Here is a 14,296-nt window from a genome sequence, read left to right as displayed (position 1 = left end):
TCTTTCATTGAATTGCACTGACTCAGAACATTTTCCAGCTTCCCTAGCGTGCACATTCAGGAGCTTCCTCTCCCTGGTGAAACCCCCAGGGAGGGCGTGCAGGTGTAAGCACAGTTGTCCTTTTCCGTGGGTGGATTCTCTCTTGGGTGTTGCTGTTCTAGGAACACAGCAAGAGGGCAAACTGCAGTCTCCATGTTTACATTGCTGAATAATATGCTATTGATTTCACTGTCTTTGGAAACCAGCCACAGTTTCCTCATATACAAAATGAACGTATAAAACTAACTGTGGCGGTTTTCCAAATATTTAATAGGTGGAGATCAGTTTTAATTAAGATTTCAGGAAGCGCAGTTCTAGGGGGTAATAGCATTTTGTTTCAGTGTTTAAAAAATAGTTCCTCTGGTCACACTAATAACTACAATCTCTCTCTCTTATTTTTTAAATTTTTTTTAATACAGCGTCTATTCTTTGCCTTTGAAAAAAACAGTTACAAAATACTAGACATATAAAAAAAAGCAAAATAGCAACCATCTTCATATCTGCCACTCTAAGCTGTGAATAATAGAATAATAATAAAATGGACCTGAAAAATTCATGGGATTGTGATCGTGTAATGAATCCACAAGTTGGGAAACTTATCTAATACTTAAAGGTTTGTGTCTGAGTTTCTTTATATGTCCCCCCACCATGGCCATTCTGGGTATCAGGCACTAACTCCCAAAGGTGGCCATGGATATGCCTTGACCCCGTTCCCCTGCTAGGCTATACAGCTGAGCAGAAGCAGCTCCTAGGCTATATTCAGTGCTAGATTTAGTATATGTACACATAGCTTGCCTTCAAGAGCATCCTTGAAACATGCTCTGTGATGAATCTCTTCACAGCTCCAAGAAAGAAATCCAAAATATGTCCCTTGTTTAAAGTACTGAAGGATGCACTTGTGAGTCTATGCCATGGCAATCTGTGCATCTTCTTTCTCTCTGCACCATAATGCTGCTACCACATGAACAATGTTAGCCTTCGAGTCCTTTTTCGAAGACCCATTAAATTGCCTCTTTTTTAAGCAGATAGGATTTCTAGGCTTGAACTAGTCAGTGATTAGACTTTTGCGGTCCCTGTGATCCACATTTGATTCAAGTTATGGGCAACAGTATGAGTCTTCTCAATTTAAAAATCTATTTATTAATAAAAAAATGTGGGGGGTTTGCACTTAAAGATCAATACTAATTATGTTGTTTCAAATAACATGTTATAAACACAAAACATAAACTTTCATAGATTTTTGTGGTTTTATAGCTACAGCAAACTGACTTTTTCAAAATGGGTATCTATACATAGCCACATTGTGTCATATGGTGGAGATGCACTCCACCTCCTTCATCATGTCATGTGAAGCACTCCTGGTCAGGGACTGGACTTCTGTACTAGACTCTCCTGATAAGAATTTGGGAATGGGAGCATTTCTAAGGCTATTCCTTAACAGCTTAAACAGAATAATTTCTTTCCCCAGATGGAAATTTGAGACATAGTAAACTAGAGATTTTTGTCAGAACTATGGAAGACTCATTGTAATTAAGGTGGTTGTGGCTAAATCAGGTTACCCAGTCACTCAGTGTCCTGAGAATATGATTCTTTAAGAAGTCTGTGCTCTTTTTGAATGCTCTCAAGGTAAACTTTCAAAAGTTCCTGTCTCATGGGTTAGAGACTAGATTTACCTGCCTGTGGTAAAATTGCAGGCAGTCATTAATTTCACTTAGCCTTCCCAGTTTTAGATTCTCTCACCAAATGGAAGATGAGCCATCTTTCAACATAGGACCTGATTCAGTTCCCATTACAGTTAGCTGAATATTTTCCTTTATGTTTAATGGAAGCGGAATGAGGTATTTAATGCAAAGGAGACTGTGACATAGTTATTACAGTTTGTTGAGGGGAAAAGAGTTTTCTATTCTGATGGAATTTATTCCCTACATTGGTTTCAGCGCATAGAGAAGCTGGTCAGTAATCAAGCTCCAACCCTAAGGAAAGTAATTTAGGTTGCTCTGAATTGAGACGGGGCACCAGTCCAAGGGCTGTAATGGTCATGGGGCTGTCCCATAGCATGAAATGGACAGTCTGTGCTTTGAGAAACAAAAAAGTGGTTTGACTTCGCTACTTAATTTTTTGAGTGAAAGAATGACTATACTGTTAAATCAATCAGGCAAGAATACAGAATCCTATATTTATACCAATTTATGTGTCTTCTAACCCTCTAACAATCTTTGAATTCATGTTTTCCACCTACTCAAAGCAAAAAGGTGATGTATGGAAGTTTCAGCAACTCCCTGAAGGTCATTTTATACATACATTGAAAAGAGAGCTCTCTTCAAAAGTTTGCATTAACTGCCAAAAATACCTTTGCTTTCACTGAGTAAAGTTAAGATCCTTTCACTTTATCTGGCTGGCAATTTAAAAACAGAATTATTTATGACTACTTCCCTATTTTCCCCAATGGAACTCAAAACCTTGAAGCATGAGAACAATAACATTGGGAGGATTAGTAAGGTTTCTCTGCAACATAAATCTGAGAGGTAGAAAAATTTGATATTTGCAATAAGTACCTTAGCTATAGTTTGTTATCTCTACAAAACAGTTAAAATATCTACCTGCTTCATTTAAGAGTTGCATTGGGTTTCAATTTTTCTATCACTGTCTGCTCTATTATTTCTGGATGATCTATCAATTTGCTTTATAATTATTTCAGCGTATGTGTATCACTAATGTGTTTTACTTTACTCACCTGTTTACAGCCTGGAATTTCTCTTGAAGAAATTAATTTAGAATCTTACCTTTATTGGAAAACATGGATTTTGTTTTTCACATGTCATCTGGCACTCCATTCCATTTAGGAAGGTGGTTCTACTTGTGCTCTGGGGTGTGAATGCAATGTCATGGTCTATATACTGTCCCCATACCATAATAATATCAGAATATAGATTGTCTTCAGTAACAGCCTCATTAGACGCATGAACAATTTTTCTGGTCACTTCACGAACCTGGGGAGAGAACTATTTTACCTTGAGCGCCAAGTAGTATTTACTTCTCACAAAATGATAAAACACTAAAAAGTAGGGGGAACAGTGATAAAAGCTATCTTTTTTTTTTTTTTTTCCTCCCTTAGAATGCTTGATGTTGTAGAGTACTTTTGATGGTTTGTCTAAAAACAAAACCAAAAAAACCCCAACAACAACAAAAAACTCAACCTCTGACGGACTCTTATTTCTGTTCAGGAGCTTATATACCAGTGCCACAAGCAGATTCAAAGACCTTTCAGCTGAGTTTTTCTATATATTTGCCAAATGAGTAGTGTATCTTTGATCTGTTCCTTTCCAGAGAATTTTGAAAACCATACTTTTTTTAGACTGTCTAAAAGTTTTCTTTCTATTTATTCTGTTTTCTACTACTTTCTACAAATGGGTTCTGTTTGCTGGGTAACCTCAAATCACTGTGGATACACAGAGGCTCTGGGCTACTACTCTGTACATAAATGGAGCAGCTTATGCAGCCCAGGAGACAAGCTAGGCTGCTGAAAGATCTGCCTCACTCTCCCAGACAAGGAGAAGCCAAAATACATTTCTGTGAAAGCTGCATAGAGATACCAGGGAGACATCTATGCTACATGTCCAACCAATAACCAAGAAAACCATCAGAGCAAAATCACCAGTCAGTTTGTGATGATTCGGATATTGTTATTGTTCACAGATACCTCCCTCATGATGCAAAATATTCCCTTGCATCCAGCAGCTGCCTTAGAAGTCAAGCAATTGAAAGGGCAGCACATAAAATAGTCACACAGTCTGTAATAAATATAAGGGCAATATAATGAATGTATAAGGCAGATGTAGTCAAACAGAATTGGTAAAGACAAGAAACAACAAGGGACTTGTTAGGAACATCAGGCTTTATACTGAAATGGTTAAGAGCAGAGATACATAGAGCTCATAGGGAATACAAGTCTTTCTATCAGTATTTTAGTGGCCACAAAGCACAAACTTTTTTTCTTGCAGTTAGTAAGATTTTCTTATCATTGTTAACTTGCACAGCCACGTTGGTTCTAATATTGCTTTATAGTAATCTTCACACTTGTCTCTCACCTTCACATTAGTCATATTATTTGCATGTTGCTTTTTAAAGGATATTGTTGGATAGCTAAAAAGACAATTATGTAAATAAGGAAAAACATCTATGGCACTAGTTTTGTCCTGTCTTACTTCTTACTTAGGTTGCCCAGAGAAGAGGTGGATGCCCCCTCCCTGGAAGTGTTCAAAGCCAGGTTGGACGGGGCTTTGAGCAACCTGATCTAGTGGAAGGTGTCCCTGCCCATGGCAGGGGGGTTGGAACTAGATGATCTTTAAGGTCCTTTCCAACCCAAACCATTCTATGATCCTATGATAAAATTAAGCAGACAACCTTGCTGGTGGTCAGATGTGACCAGATTTGGTGCAGCCATGTAGTTTTGTTTTAGTGTGTTTTACTTTGCAAACGTGTACCCTAATGAATCTCGAAAAAGTCAGTTTGTACTGGAAATTTACCTATGTAAATGTCAGGTTTCTATCTTTAAGCTCTAAAGCGTGCAGCTTAGATACAATATTATTTAATTAATAACATGAGTTGCAGATGACATTAACACTAAATTCTCTTGTTCATCCTTATTAAACATACGGTGGTTAAAATAACAAGACTTTGAGTCCATTAAAAGTCAGGTCTCAAAGAAATGATGACAAACCAGAAATAGGAAATCCAGCCCTAATCATTGCACATTGCACTGGAGACTTTCACCCAGTCCTGTATGCAAACACTCCTTGTTCAAACTTCCCTCTGTAGCACCTCTGCTATTTTTTAAGTATATGTGCTGCGAAAATCTATAAATACTGCAATGTCTTCTTGGGCTAGCTAAAAAAAGAAGTTACAATTTGACAGTAATGCTTGTTCAGTTAAGGTACGCTAACCTAGGAGAAATGGTATACATGCTAGCACGTCTATATGCTTTATATTTATTTAGTTAACATCCAACCTTGTTTTCCCCTCCTCCTTCCCTGAATAAAGGCACCATTATTGAAAAAAAGAATCATAAAATCACTGGAAAGTCTAGGCTGGAAGGAAACTCGGGAGACCACATGGTGCAGCTTTCTACTGAAAGCAGGGATTAGGTTATTCAGAGCCCCATCAAGCCAGGTTTTGGGTATTTCCCATGAGGGATATTCCAGCAGTTGTTTAGGCAGCCTATTTCAACATTTAATTGTTCTCACAATAATTTTTTTTTTCTTGTATCAAGACAAATTTCCTCAGGAACAGATTGTGACCATTGCCTCTTGCCATGTGCATATGCATCCTTGTGAAGATTTCCCTCTTCTCTATAATGGCTTTTTCAGCATGGGAGGTCCACCCTGCTCTGCCTTTTCTCTAGGGTAAGCCCTATGTCTAGTGCAAACCAGGCCAGGCACACAGCTGGATCATGCCCTGCCTGCTCTTCACCATGGTCCTTTTTGGTAGAGCTGCCCCCCAAAGCAGTCAGTGCCCCCTTGCACTGCTCCATGGGCTTAGCCCAGCCCAGGCGCAGGGCACCTCTCACTATTTGGCTGACTGAATTAATGCTTTAGCAAAGCTAGTGGCTTCTTAACTGAGCTCAACAGATTCTTTTGCTACTAAATCTACTGATGCAAAATGGAGGGCTGTGGTGGCAGGTATGCTTATAGACCACTGTAAGTGTTTCAGGTGATCTTGTGGTGCACTTTCTAACCAAGGGTAGCTGGATGCCATTGTATCGGATGCTGGGATCCCATCCTCGAGGTTGGCTGAGTCCATCTTCATAGGCTGGTGGAAGCCACCTAGCCAAGGCTGTGTTGGATGCTCCCCATCTAGGATGTTCCCTGGGAAAAGAAAAAAACAACAACCAAATAAACAACAGCAGCAAAATCCTGCACCTCTGAATATATTCTGAATATAAAATATTTATATATTTCATAATATATTTATATTCATAATATAAAATAATACGAATATAAAATAATATAATATAAAATATTAATCAGCCACAGAGCAATATTCCATTGCAATAAGATGTTCATGCAATGATCTATGAAAAGGCATCAAGTATTGTTTTTCATGTATGCCAACATCAGTTTGACTTGAAAGAAAAATAAAGAAAAATCAAATTATTAATGAAATATTACTAACTTATGTTTATAATGTAAGTTGGTTACCTTTTGACATCTTTGAAATACTTGCCCCATGGTGATTTCCTGATAGTGTCCTCATCCCCCATAAAGTCAGATTTACTCTTAAGTGCCTTTGTTGGCATCTTTTAAAAGATGTTTCTTTACAGCAATAGTTAGGAAATCAAGATTTAGGAAAATATAAAGAAGCCCTAGAATAAAGGTGAAGAAAGCTTAAAAGAAAAATGGATACTAGTCACGCAGAAGTAATCAATTAGCAAGACTCAAAGAGAAAGGACTGAGGAAATGGGAAGTATGGCCAAAGTTGTTGAATTCAGTGGCAATGCTCCCTCTGGTTGCATCTATGCTAATTACTTGGCTACAGCTTTGTGAAGGCCTATGCACAAGTCCAAGCACTCTTACGCATTTACCTATGCTTTTAAGTTGCTAACACTAACTGCAGTGTGTTTTCAGCTCATACCAACTAGCATTTCTCTAAGTGACACCTGTCTGGGCACACCTTGGGATTAGTGCCATCCTGCTGCCAGCCTGCTCGGAAGAGGGAAGGGGAGCAAAAATGTTGAGACAAAAGTCTAAGTCTAAAAGGGTGGCAAGAGTCAGGTCCTACTTGATTTGAGGGCCAGGAAATGATTCCCGATGATTTTTACTTATTAGTATAGTCAGTGAGTCTTGGGCTTGACACAATTAATTTTCCTTCTGTTGTGAACATTTCTAACACATTTTTCCTTACAGAATATTTCAGGGGTTTTTTTGTTTGGCTGTTTTTTTAACATGGCTTGTTCAATATAGTTCATAATTGTTAAAGATATATAAACAATAAAAAGAAGAAATAAAATTTTTGCAATGTACCCAATTGACCAAAATTGTCAAGTGAGCCACAAAGAACCAGAAGTATTCCCAGACAGTTGGGAGAAATACACAGTATTAAAACATACATTTATATCTCTATTGGGAAGCTAAAGAGGGAACAATTATTTTATTAATACTTCATTGATCTCCGGCACACTGAAGTGGCTCAATTTGCCAAGCTATATGGTACAGTAATACACTTAATTATCCACAATAATTCATACTTGAAGGTTGAAGTATGCTTTAATAAAGCATTCAAATTAGTTACAGTTGATTTGCCTTTATTGAAATTGCATAAAATACTGCACATAGTGTAGTGCTATTTCACTCAATTAAAAATAATGAAATGTTAATTTAACTGCTTAACCAATGATTTTTCTCCTGATTGCTTTTATATTTTAGTAGATCACTGGAATGTTACTTTAGTAAAACCCTTCTTACATGCCTTTTTATTATACCATTAAACATGTTAATGTCTTGGAATCTTGCTTGAGTTAAAAAGGTTTTTATCCAGGGCAGCTGAAATAATGAGATTTTGTTAACAAACAGCTTTATAGAGTAGTCAAATTTGATTACTGTACCTTCTGTTTATGGGAAGTGGGACTTTTCATTCACTTGTGAAATAATGGAATTGCACAGTTTGGGTTTTCTTTTGGCACCCTTAGAAGGAACCTGAAGTTTTAAGATGCAGTTCACTATGCCTTTTGAATGTTATTTTAATATGCTTCCTAGTTTCAGGTAGAAAGAATGAATGCCGTATGGCAATTTAATAATTAGATTTTGTCATGTTTTACATCACTCTGAGCTACCATGGACATAACTTCTGGCAAACATGGAAAATTTCTGAAAAATAAGCCTGTCAGTAAACTGAACACTTAGCTTGTTTTGAAGTGAAGCAGCTATCCTAAAGAAAACATCTTAACTTCTTCTTAGTCAATGGATTCAGTTGGGTCCTTACTTGATGAAATGGTTAATGACACAGCAATGAAATAGAAATGCTGCAGATAAAATTCCTTGTAGCTGTCCAAATATTAGGCATACAAAATGTAATCTAGTCATCTAAGCACCTCTTCATCAAGCCAGAGAGACAGACAACTCCTGAGTGCCATCCTGTCATTCCATCCTCTCTCTCACTATTAGGAACAGCCAAAGCTGCAGCCTTGAAGCAGACATATAACTACCTCAGAAAGCTGAGATTAGGTGAGGTTAATTGTACTGTGAGATTCTATTCCTTTAGTACCTGTAATTCCTTCACCTTTGAATCCCTCTCACTAGACAGTAAAAACTACACAGATCAATGTTAGTTAGTTGGTATAACAAATGGGGGGAAAAAATAGCTATTTCGATGTGCCTTGTCTCCTGTATCGTTAATTTAAAAATAATGTTGTAAATTTATTTTGCTTATTATCCACACATGTGTCTTCAGGAAGAAAGAAAGTGAAATCTATTGATATCTGTTACTAGTAAATGTGGAAAATGACACTGCTGGGAATGCCTGATGTCATGTTGATATTCTCCATAGAAGGCCATGTTTATGCTATTCTGTTATGCTTTTGTTCTAGGAAGTTCACACTGAAACAAAGTAATCCCAGTGCTGTGGAATAAATACTTTGTAATCTATCTGATTTGGCACAATATATGAAGTGCTTAAATAAAACATCTGTAAAGAAATTCTATGCTCACTTTTAGATTGATTTAAATATATTTTTCTTACAGGTAAACAATTAATTCCACTGTGAATTTTGTTTTTAAATTTCACCTATGAAATACAGCACTTACTGATCTACAGCACAGCTGCACATTCCTACTGGGTGACTAAAGTCACAAATACAACATAGGTCCTGATATATTTTCTGCCTGAAAGTGGCAGCTGTAAAGCAAGCAAAAGTACAGACTGGTATTTCATTTAATGTTTGAAGTCTCTGAAGCTGGCTTACATCATAGAATATGTTGTTTACATTACAGTGTAATGGGATTTTTAAGCTGATGTATTTCAGTAAAGCTTGAGGGATTTCAAGGGGCTCACAAAGTTTTAGACTAAGTTAAGATATGACTGGTTTCAAAGTGTTTTTGTTTTTTTGTTGTTTTTGTTTGTTTGGTTGTTTTTTTTTTTCTGCCTTGACCCTTTTACAGATGTTTAGAGCAAAGAGTCTAAAATACCACCAAATATGAGTGATGGGTTTAAACACTGATTTGGTGCAAGTATAAAACTACACAAAGTAGAACACAGTGACTACAGACTAACCAGACTCAATAGATCATATTTACCCTACTCAGCTTTAGAAACCAGACTGAAATGCCTATACACATCCTAGTATTACCAGAGTCACTGAAGACAAAAAGATGTTTTACCTTACCCCAGCAGAGTGTTTCTCTCTGTCTCTGGAGAGAAAGACTACAGCAGCCATGTCTGCAAATTAAGAGCTTCACAAGTGCCTGTGTTCAGCTGCATGAATTTTGGCCAGTGTGTTCAAGCCCTGATGGAGTTGTCAGTGCAATTATTATACTAGCTGTTAGTTCAGATTCCAAGCAACTCTGCAAGTGCCTGGGGGAAATTATGGATATCCACATAGCTGGATTTATAACATCGATGCATATCAGGTTCTGTCCTTTCAACAAAGAGACTATTGGGCATGTTTCTTGCAAATGTCTTGTGATGTAACAAAACAGACTCATCTCATAAAAACAGACTGACTGAATAATAAAACTGAAGAATTTTACTGCTGTTCTTTCACCACGTTGCAGAGTGCCTTAACCTGTGAAATGCTAATGACCTTTTCTTACATCTCTGTTGCACTTCACTTATAACATTAGTCTGCCTTTCAGTTTGTGACCTTATGCCTATGTATCCAAATGCTGCTGAGTATAAATATCATTTATCCTTGTACTCAGAAGGGCTCTCATTCTCAGTTTTACACACTTATTGCATTGGAAGATTCTGAAAATACAGTTACATCTGTTATGTTGGGTTTTGCAGGAAATAATTGCCATATATTTTAGGTAACAAGTAGATAATAGCAGTAAATAATTGTCATTCAGATAGCCAATAAGCATATATCTATATAAATAGATATATAAAAATAAATATATCACCCAGAATTTTTAGATGCATACTTGCTAAATATTCAGGTTGAGGGAAAATAAAAAAATGAGAATCTGCTTGATTTTCTATTGCTCCTCATGAAGTAATTACATTTTCCTGCTCGATATAATTTTATCCAATTCAATCAAAAATGAATCCTGGGTTAGAATTCAGTCTGTTTAATTTATATAGAAAAAGTCATTTACTGAATCAGTTCTTGATAAAGTTCCTTACATAATCTAAGAAGCCTTCGGAGTGAGAGCCCGCCTGTAAATATTAGTGTACCAAAGTTTAGATGAAGAGGTTCTTCCCCTGGGAGCTTTCAGAGACACCTCATTTAGAGACATGTTAATGCCAAAGTTAGTTTGAAGTCAACCCTCCTCAATTTTTCTAGGAAAAAGTAAACATAGCTTCTTGAGTTTAAAGAATAAGAAAGAAGGATTTTTCAGGGCACAATTCTTATCATACATACCTGTTATTGCAGGCACCAGTGATGAGTCGATATTTATTAGCTAAGCAATTGTTTGGACATTTTGGTGGCAACATGTAAGGCAGACATCCAGAAATATTAGCAATCATAGTGAGCAGATCAGCTGATAAAAGATCTGAAAGGAAGAACCAAACAAGTAATTTGCTCTATTGCTATATATCTGCTATGGGAGAAGAGGCATTATTGTCAGCTAGAACTACAGCATACCCTCTTTTCTTCCTAGGAAAGAGCACTTAGTGAGAAGTGCTGCAGGAGGCAGTCTCAGGGACCTAGAGGAGACAGAGGGTGAAAGGGAAGAGCTGGTTTTATTATCTGATGTGTAGACAATGAGAAGGAAGTAGTCCAGCCATAGCTAAGAACTGAGATTGACCTGCACCTTTTTCTCCTTGTTTAAGCTGCTCTTTGCTTTCTTGCCATGCACTGTAGTCACATTGCTTGGCTGGTTAAATAATATATATTTAATAAAACTGTGTTTACAACAAATGTGTAAAAAGCCATTCAAGAACAAAAGTTTATGCCAAGGAGGAAAAAAAGGTGACTGGAAAGATGCAGAAATTTAAAGACTATATAATTAAGACTATAAAAAGACTATATAATTAAGCATGGAGTGGAAGGGGCTCAGAATTATTAGCTGGAATTCAGAAGCTAGGTAAAATCAGGGAGCTGTATACCAGTAGAGAGCATGTATTAATATCTTTATAATATGAAACCAGATGGGTCTCCCAGTGAGCACTCTGCTCATGAGGGACAAAGTCAGGTTGTTGTGTAAGCTCCAGAGAGCTGGCACCCTCTCTCAGCCACACATGTATATAAACACTTGTATGGCCAGTTAGAGGTAGAAGTACACATGCAAGAGAAGCAATATCCTTCCTAAACTCAGATAACTCTTGCCATTCAAACTGACTGTAACCATCACATGCTGAAAGAAAATGGTAGAGGCAGCATCTAACTCTTGCCCTTCTCTCTCCACTGACTACTGCAAGCCACCCAGTCTCACCACCTACCCATTCTGCCCATCCAATTCTGAACCAAGCTGCTTTAGTCCATTAATCAAGACAAAAAAGTAAGCCAGAAAAACAAACAAAGAAAGCTTCAGGAGCCAAATCAGCTCAGAAAATGTTCTGCTGAGCAGCCAAAACCTGTGCAAGGCAGGGGTGAGAACAGAGAGAGAATGGGCTGTTAGACTGGCTATGTAACCTTGTCTTTATGTACTAGCTACTCATGACAAATTTGTGGATACAGCTGTATTTCCATGTTGGTTCAGGTTCAAAGTTATACTCAGAGACCAGTTCCCCAGTTAACTGTGCTGCCTAGGTAGTGAGTCATATATTTTCTTTAAAGTCAATTTAGTTCTTTAATTCATGTAAAACCACTCTGTGTCATGGCACATAGACTGTATAGCATCTATTCATCTTCCATTAAAGTTGTTTCAGTTTTGAAAATTAACAAGAATTTTGTGCACTTGTTCTACAGTTTAGAAATTTGATTTCTTTTGAAAATGCATTGGCAGAAAAATAACTGTATCTGTGTGTGAGAGTGTCTATGTATATATAAATATATGCACACTCACACGCACACATATAGATATATTTTTAGTTCAATGTCCCATTAGTTTAACAAGCCAGATGTTTCCACAAGGAAAAAAAAAAGAAAAAAAACTGTGGATCTTTATGTTTGTCCACAGCACTCTAATGCTTCCATATCTTAAAAAATAATGTCATGCTATAATACTAAGACAGAGAATACCAATTCTTCAGTTCATGCTGCTCTAAGTAACAGAATTAAATTATGGAAAAAAGAAAGTCAATGTTTCTGAATTTTTGAGCCTGCCAGATACCAGACAGATATCTTGAAATTCATCTCTAATTAATGGCAACAGGGATTTTACTTAGACAGTTATACATCATTGAACTTTCTGGACTATCTCTCTTTCTTTCTCCATCTAACATAAAAAAACCAGTTAAATAGAAACAAAGTGAAAATAAATGTGTAACAGCAATGAATTACAAAACTAGTTTTGGAAATAAGAAAGTATATTCTTAAAAGAGGGATATTAATAAGGCCATCAATGTCCAGAGGAAGTGTATTTGAAAATTCCAGTGCCACAGAGTGATAGAAATTGTATTATTTTATCTGTAGACTCTAGGCCCCAGAAGCACTAAACCCAAAGTGCTGGGGAAGATAGATATTTCACTGTAAACAAGAAGCTTGCTGCACTGTGGATATGCAAGCTGGTTTATAGGCAGTACAAATATACAGTCATGAGTTCACAGGATGCCAATAGCATAGTGCTGCCTTCTCAACTACAGGAACACAGTCCACATTCCCACAAAGAAAAATGTAAAACAGTGACTATGTGAGGTGCTTTTAAGAACAAAAGAGAGGGCATCCTGGCCCCAGGGTGCAGACAAGATATGTACTCCTGCAAAAGGTAAAATAGAAGTGAAGATAACCCAACTTTAATCTAAAAGACAACATTCAAGAAATCAACAGGGGGTTCTGCCAATGTCAATATACTATATTTACCAGTTGGATGCAATGAACGTTTGTGCTTCTGGCAAACTTTTTGTTTCAGCACTTGAATTGACATTTCCATCCGTTCAGCTGCTTGAGAAATATCTTGACTCTCTTGTTCAGGAAATTTTGAGAAAGCCAGCAGCAAGGTAGGAGTTGCTATTCCACTTCCTTGGATACTTCTATAATTGAGATAAAACACAGAAGGTTTTTTAACATATAACCTTTTAGAACTTACTCATAGCTGTATTTGTCTATGTTGGATATGGTCCGAGTTTAAGGTATATTTTCATTGAAGGGTATGCTGGGAAAGCAGAGAGGAAGACTACTTTGTGACCTTGTTCTGAAAGGAAAATTCTGGAAAGAAAGGGAAAGTGCCCTTCCATGGGACACACACAACAGCGTTAAGCTTGTGAGAAGCCTTTAGGATGAGACAGAAACTGTTGGGATGGACAGAGACTGCAGCACAAAGTGGCTAGGAAGACCTTGTGCAGGATAGTCACAATATAGGACTCCCATTATAAACACATCTAAGTGAGTAGGCTTTGCTTTCATGTAACATCTAATATCAAAGACCATCTCAATCATTGCAGGTGGATTCACAAATGCCTTAGCACCTAGGAGTCCAGTAACTGGTCTACAGTTGTCTGGATGCCATCTGCAGTTAGACACATGACAGATATGATAGATAGAGACATGATCTGATAGAGACATGTCTCATCTCAGAGACAGCCAAAGCACCAGTCTTGCACTGACTAGTTATATATGGAGTTTCAGCAATTAGTTTAGTAGGGCTTCATTAGATGGTTATATGGCTATACATGTTGGTTTACATCCTGGCCTTACCTCTAACTTTAAGGAGTTCAGGTTTGATGAGATAACTTCTGTAACATAAACACTTAAATATAAGAAAAATCCTTTTTACTGAGAGGTTAGTCAGACACTGCAACAGGCTGCCCAGAAAGGTTGTAGAGTCTCCATCTTTGGAGATATTCAAAGTCCAAATGGACAGTGCGCTGAGAAACCTGCTCTAGCTGACACTGCTCTGAGCACAGTGTTGGTCTAGATGGTCTCCAAATCTGTCTCAACTGTTCTGTGATTCACTGCAAGATTTATTTTTTACTCAGCGTGGGCTGTCTTACCCACTGTCCA

At 37.3% G+C, this 14,296-nt stretch overlaps 1 protein-coding gene across 1 annotated transcript in view; it reads right to left on the bottom strand.

Moving 5' to 3' along the window:
• TPO (thyroid peroxidase) overlaps positions 1–14,296 on the bottom strand; it is a 48,364-nt gene that overhangs the window by 22,356 nt on the left and 11,712 nt on the right. Inside the window, 4 exon segments of the mRNA XM_074820559.1 lie at positions 2,823–3,029; positions 5,774–5,903; positions 10,613–10,745; positions 13,157–13,326. Of these exon segments, the coding sequence (XP_074676660.1) occupies positions 2,823–3,029; positions 5,774–5,903; positions 10,613–10,745; positions 13,157–13,326 (640 nt within the window).

The sequence above is a fragment of the Strix aluco genome, chromosome 3 (assembly GCF_031877795.1).
Source record: "Strix aluco isolate bStrAlu1 chromosome 3, bStrAlu1.hap1, whole genome shotgun sequence".
Taxonomy (NCBI): Eukaryota; Metazoa; Chordata; class Aves; order Strigiformes; family Strigidae; genus Strix; species Strix aluco.
The sequence above is the reverse complement of the archived record's forward strand: the minus strand, read 5'-3'. Positions and strand labels throughout refer to the sequence as shown.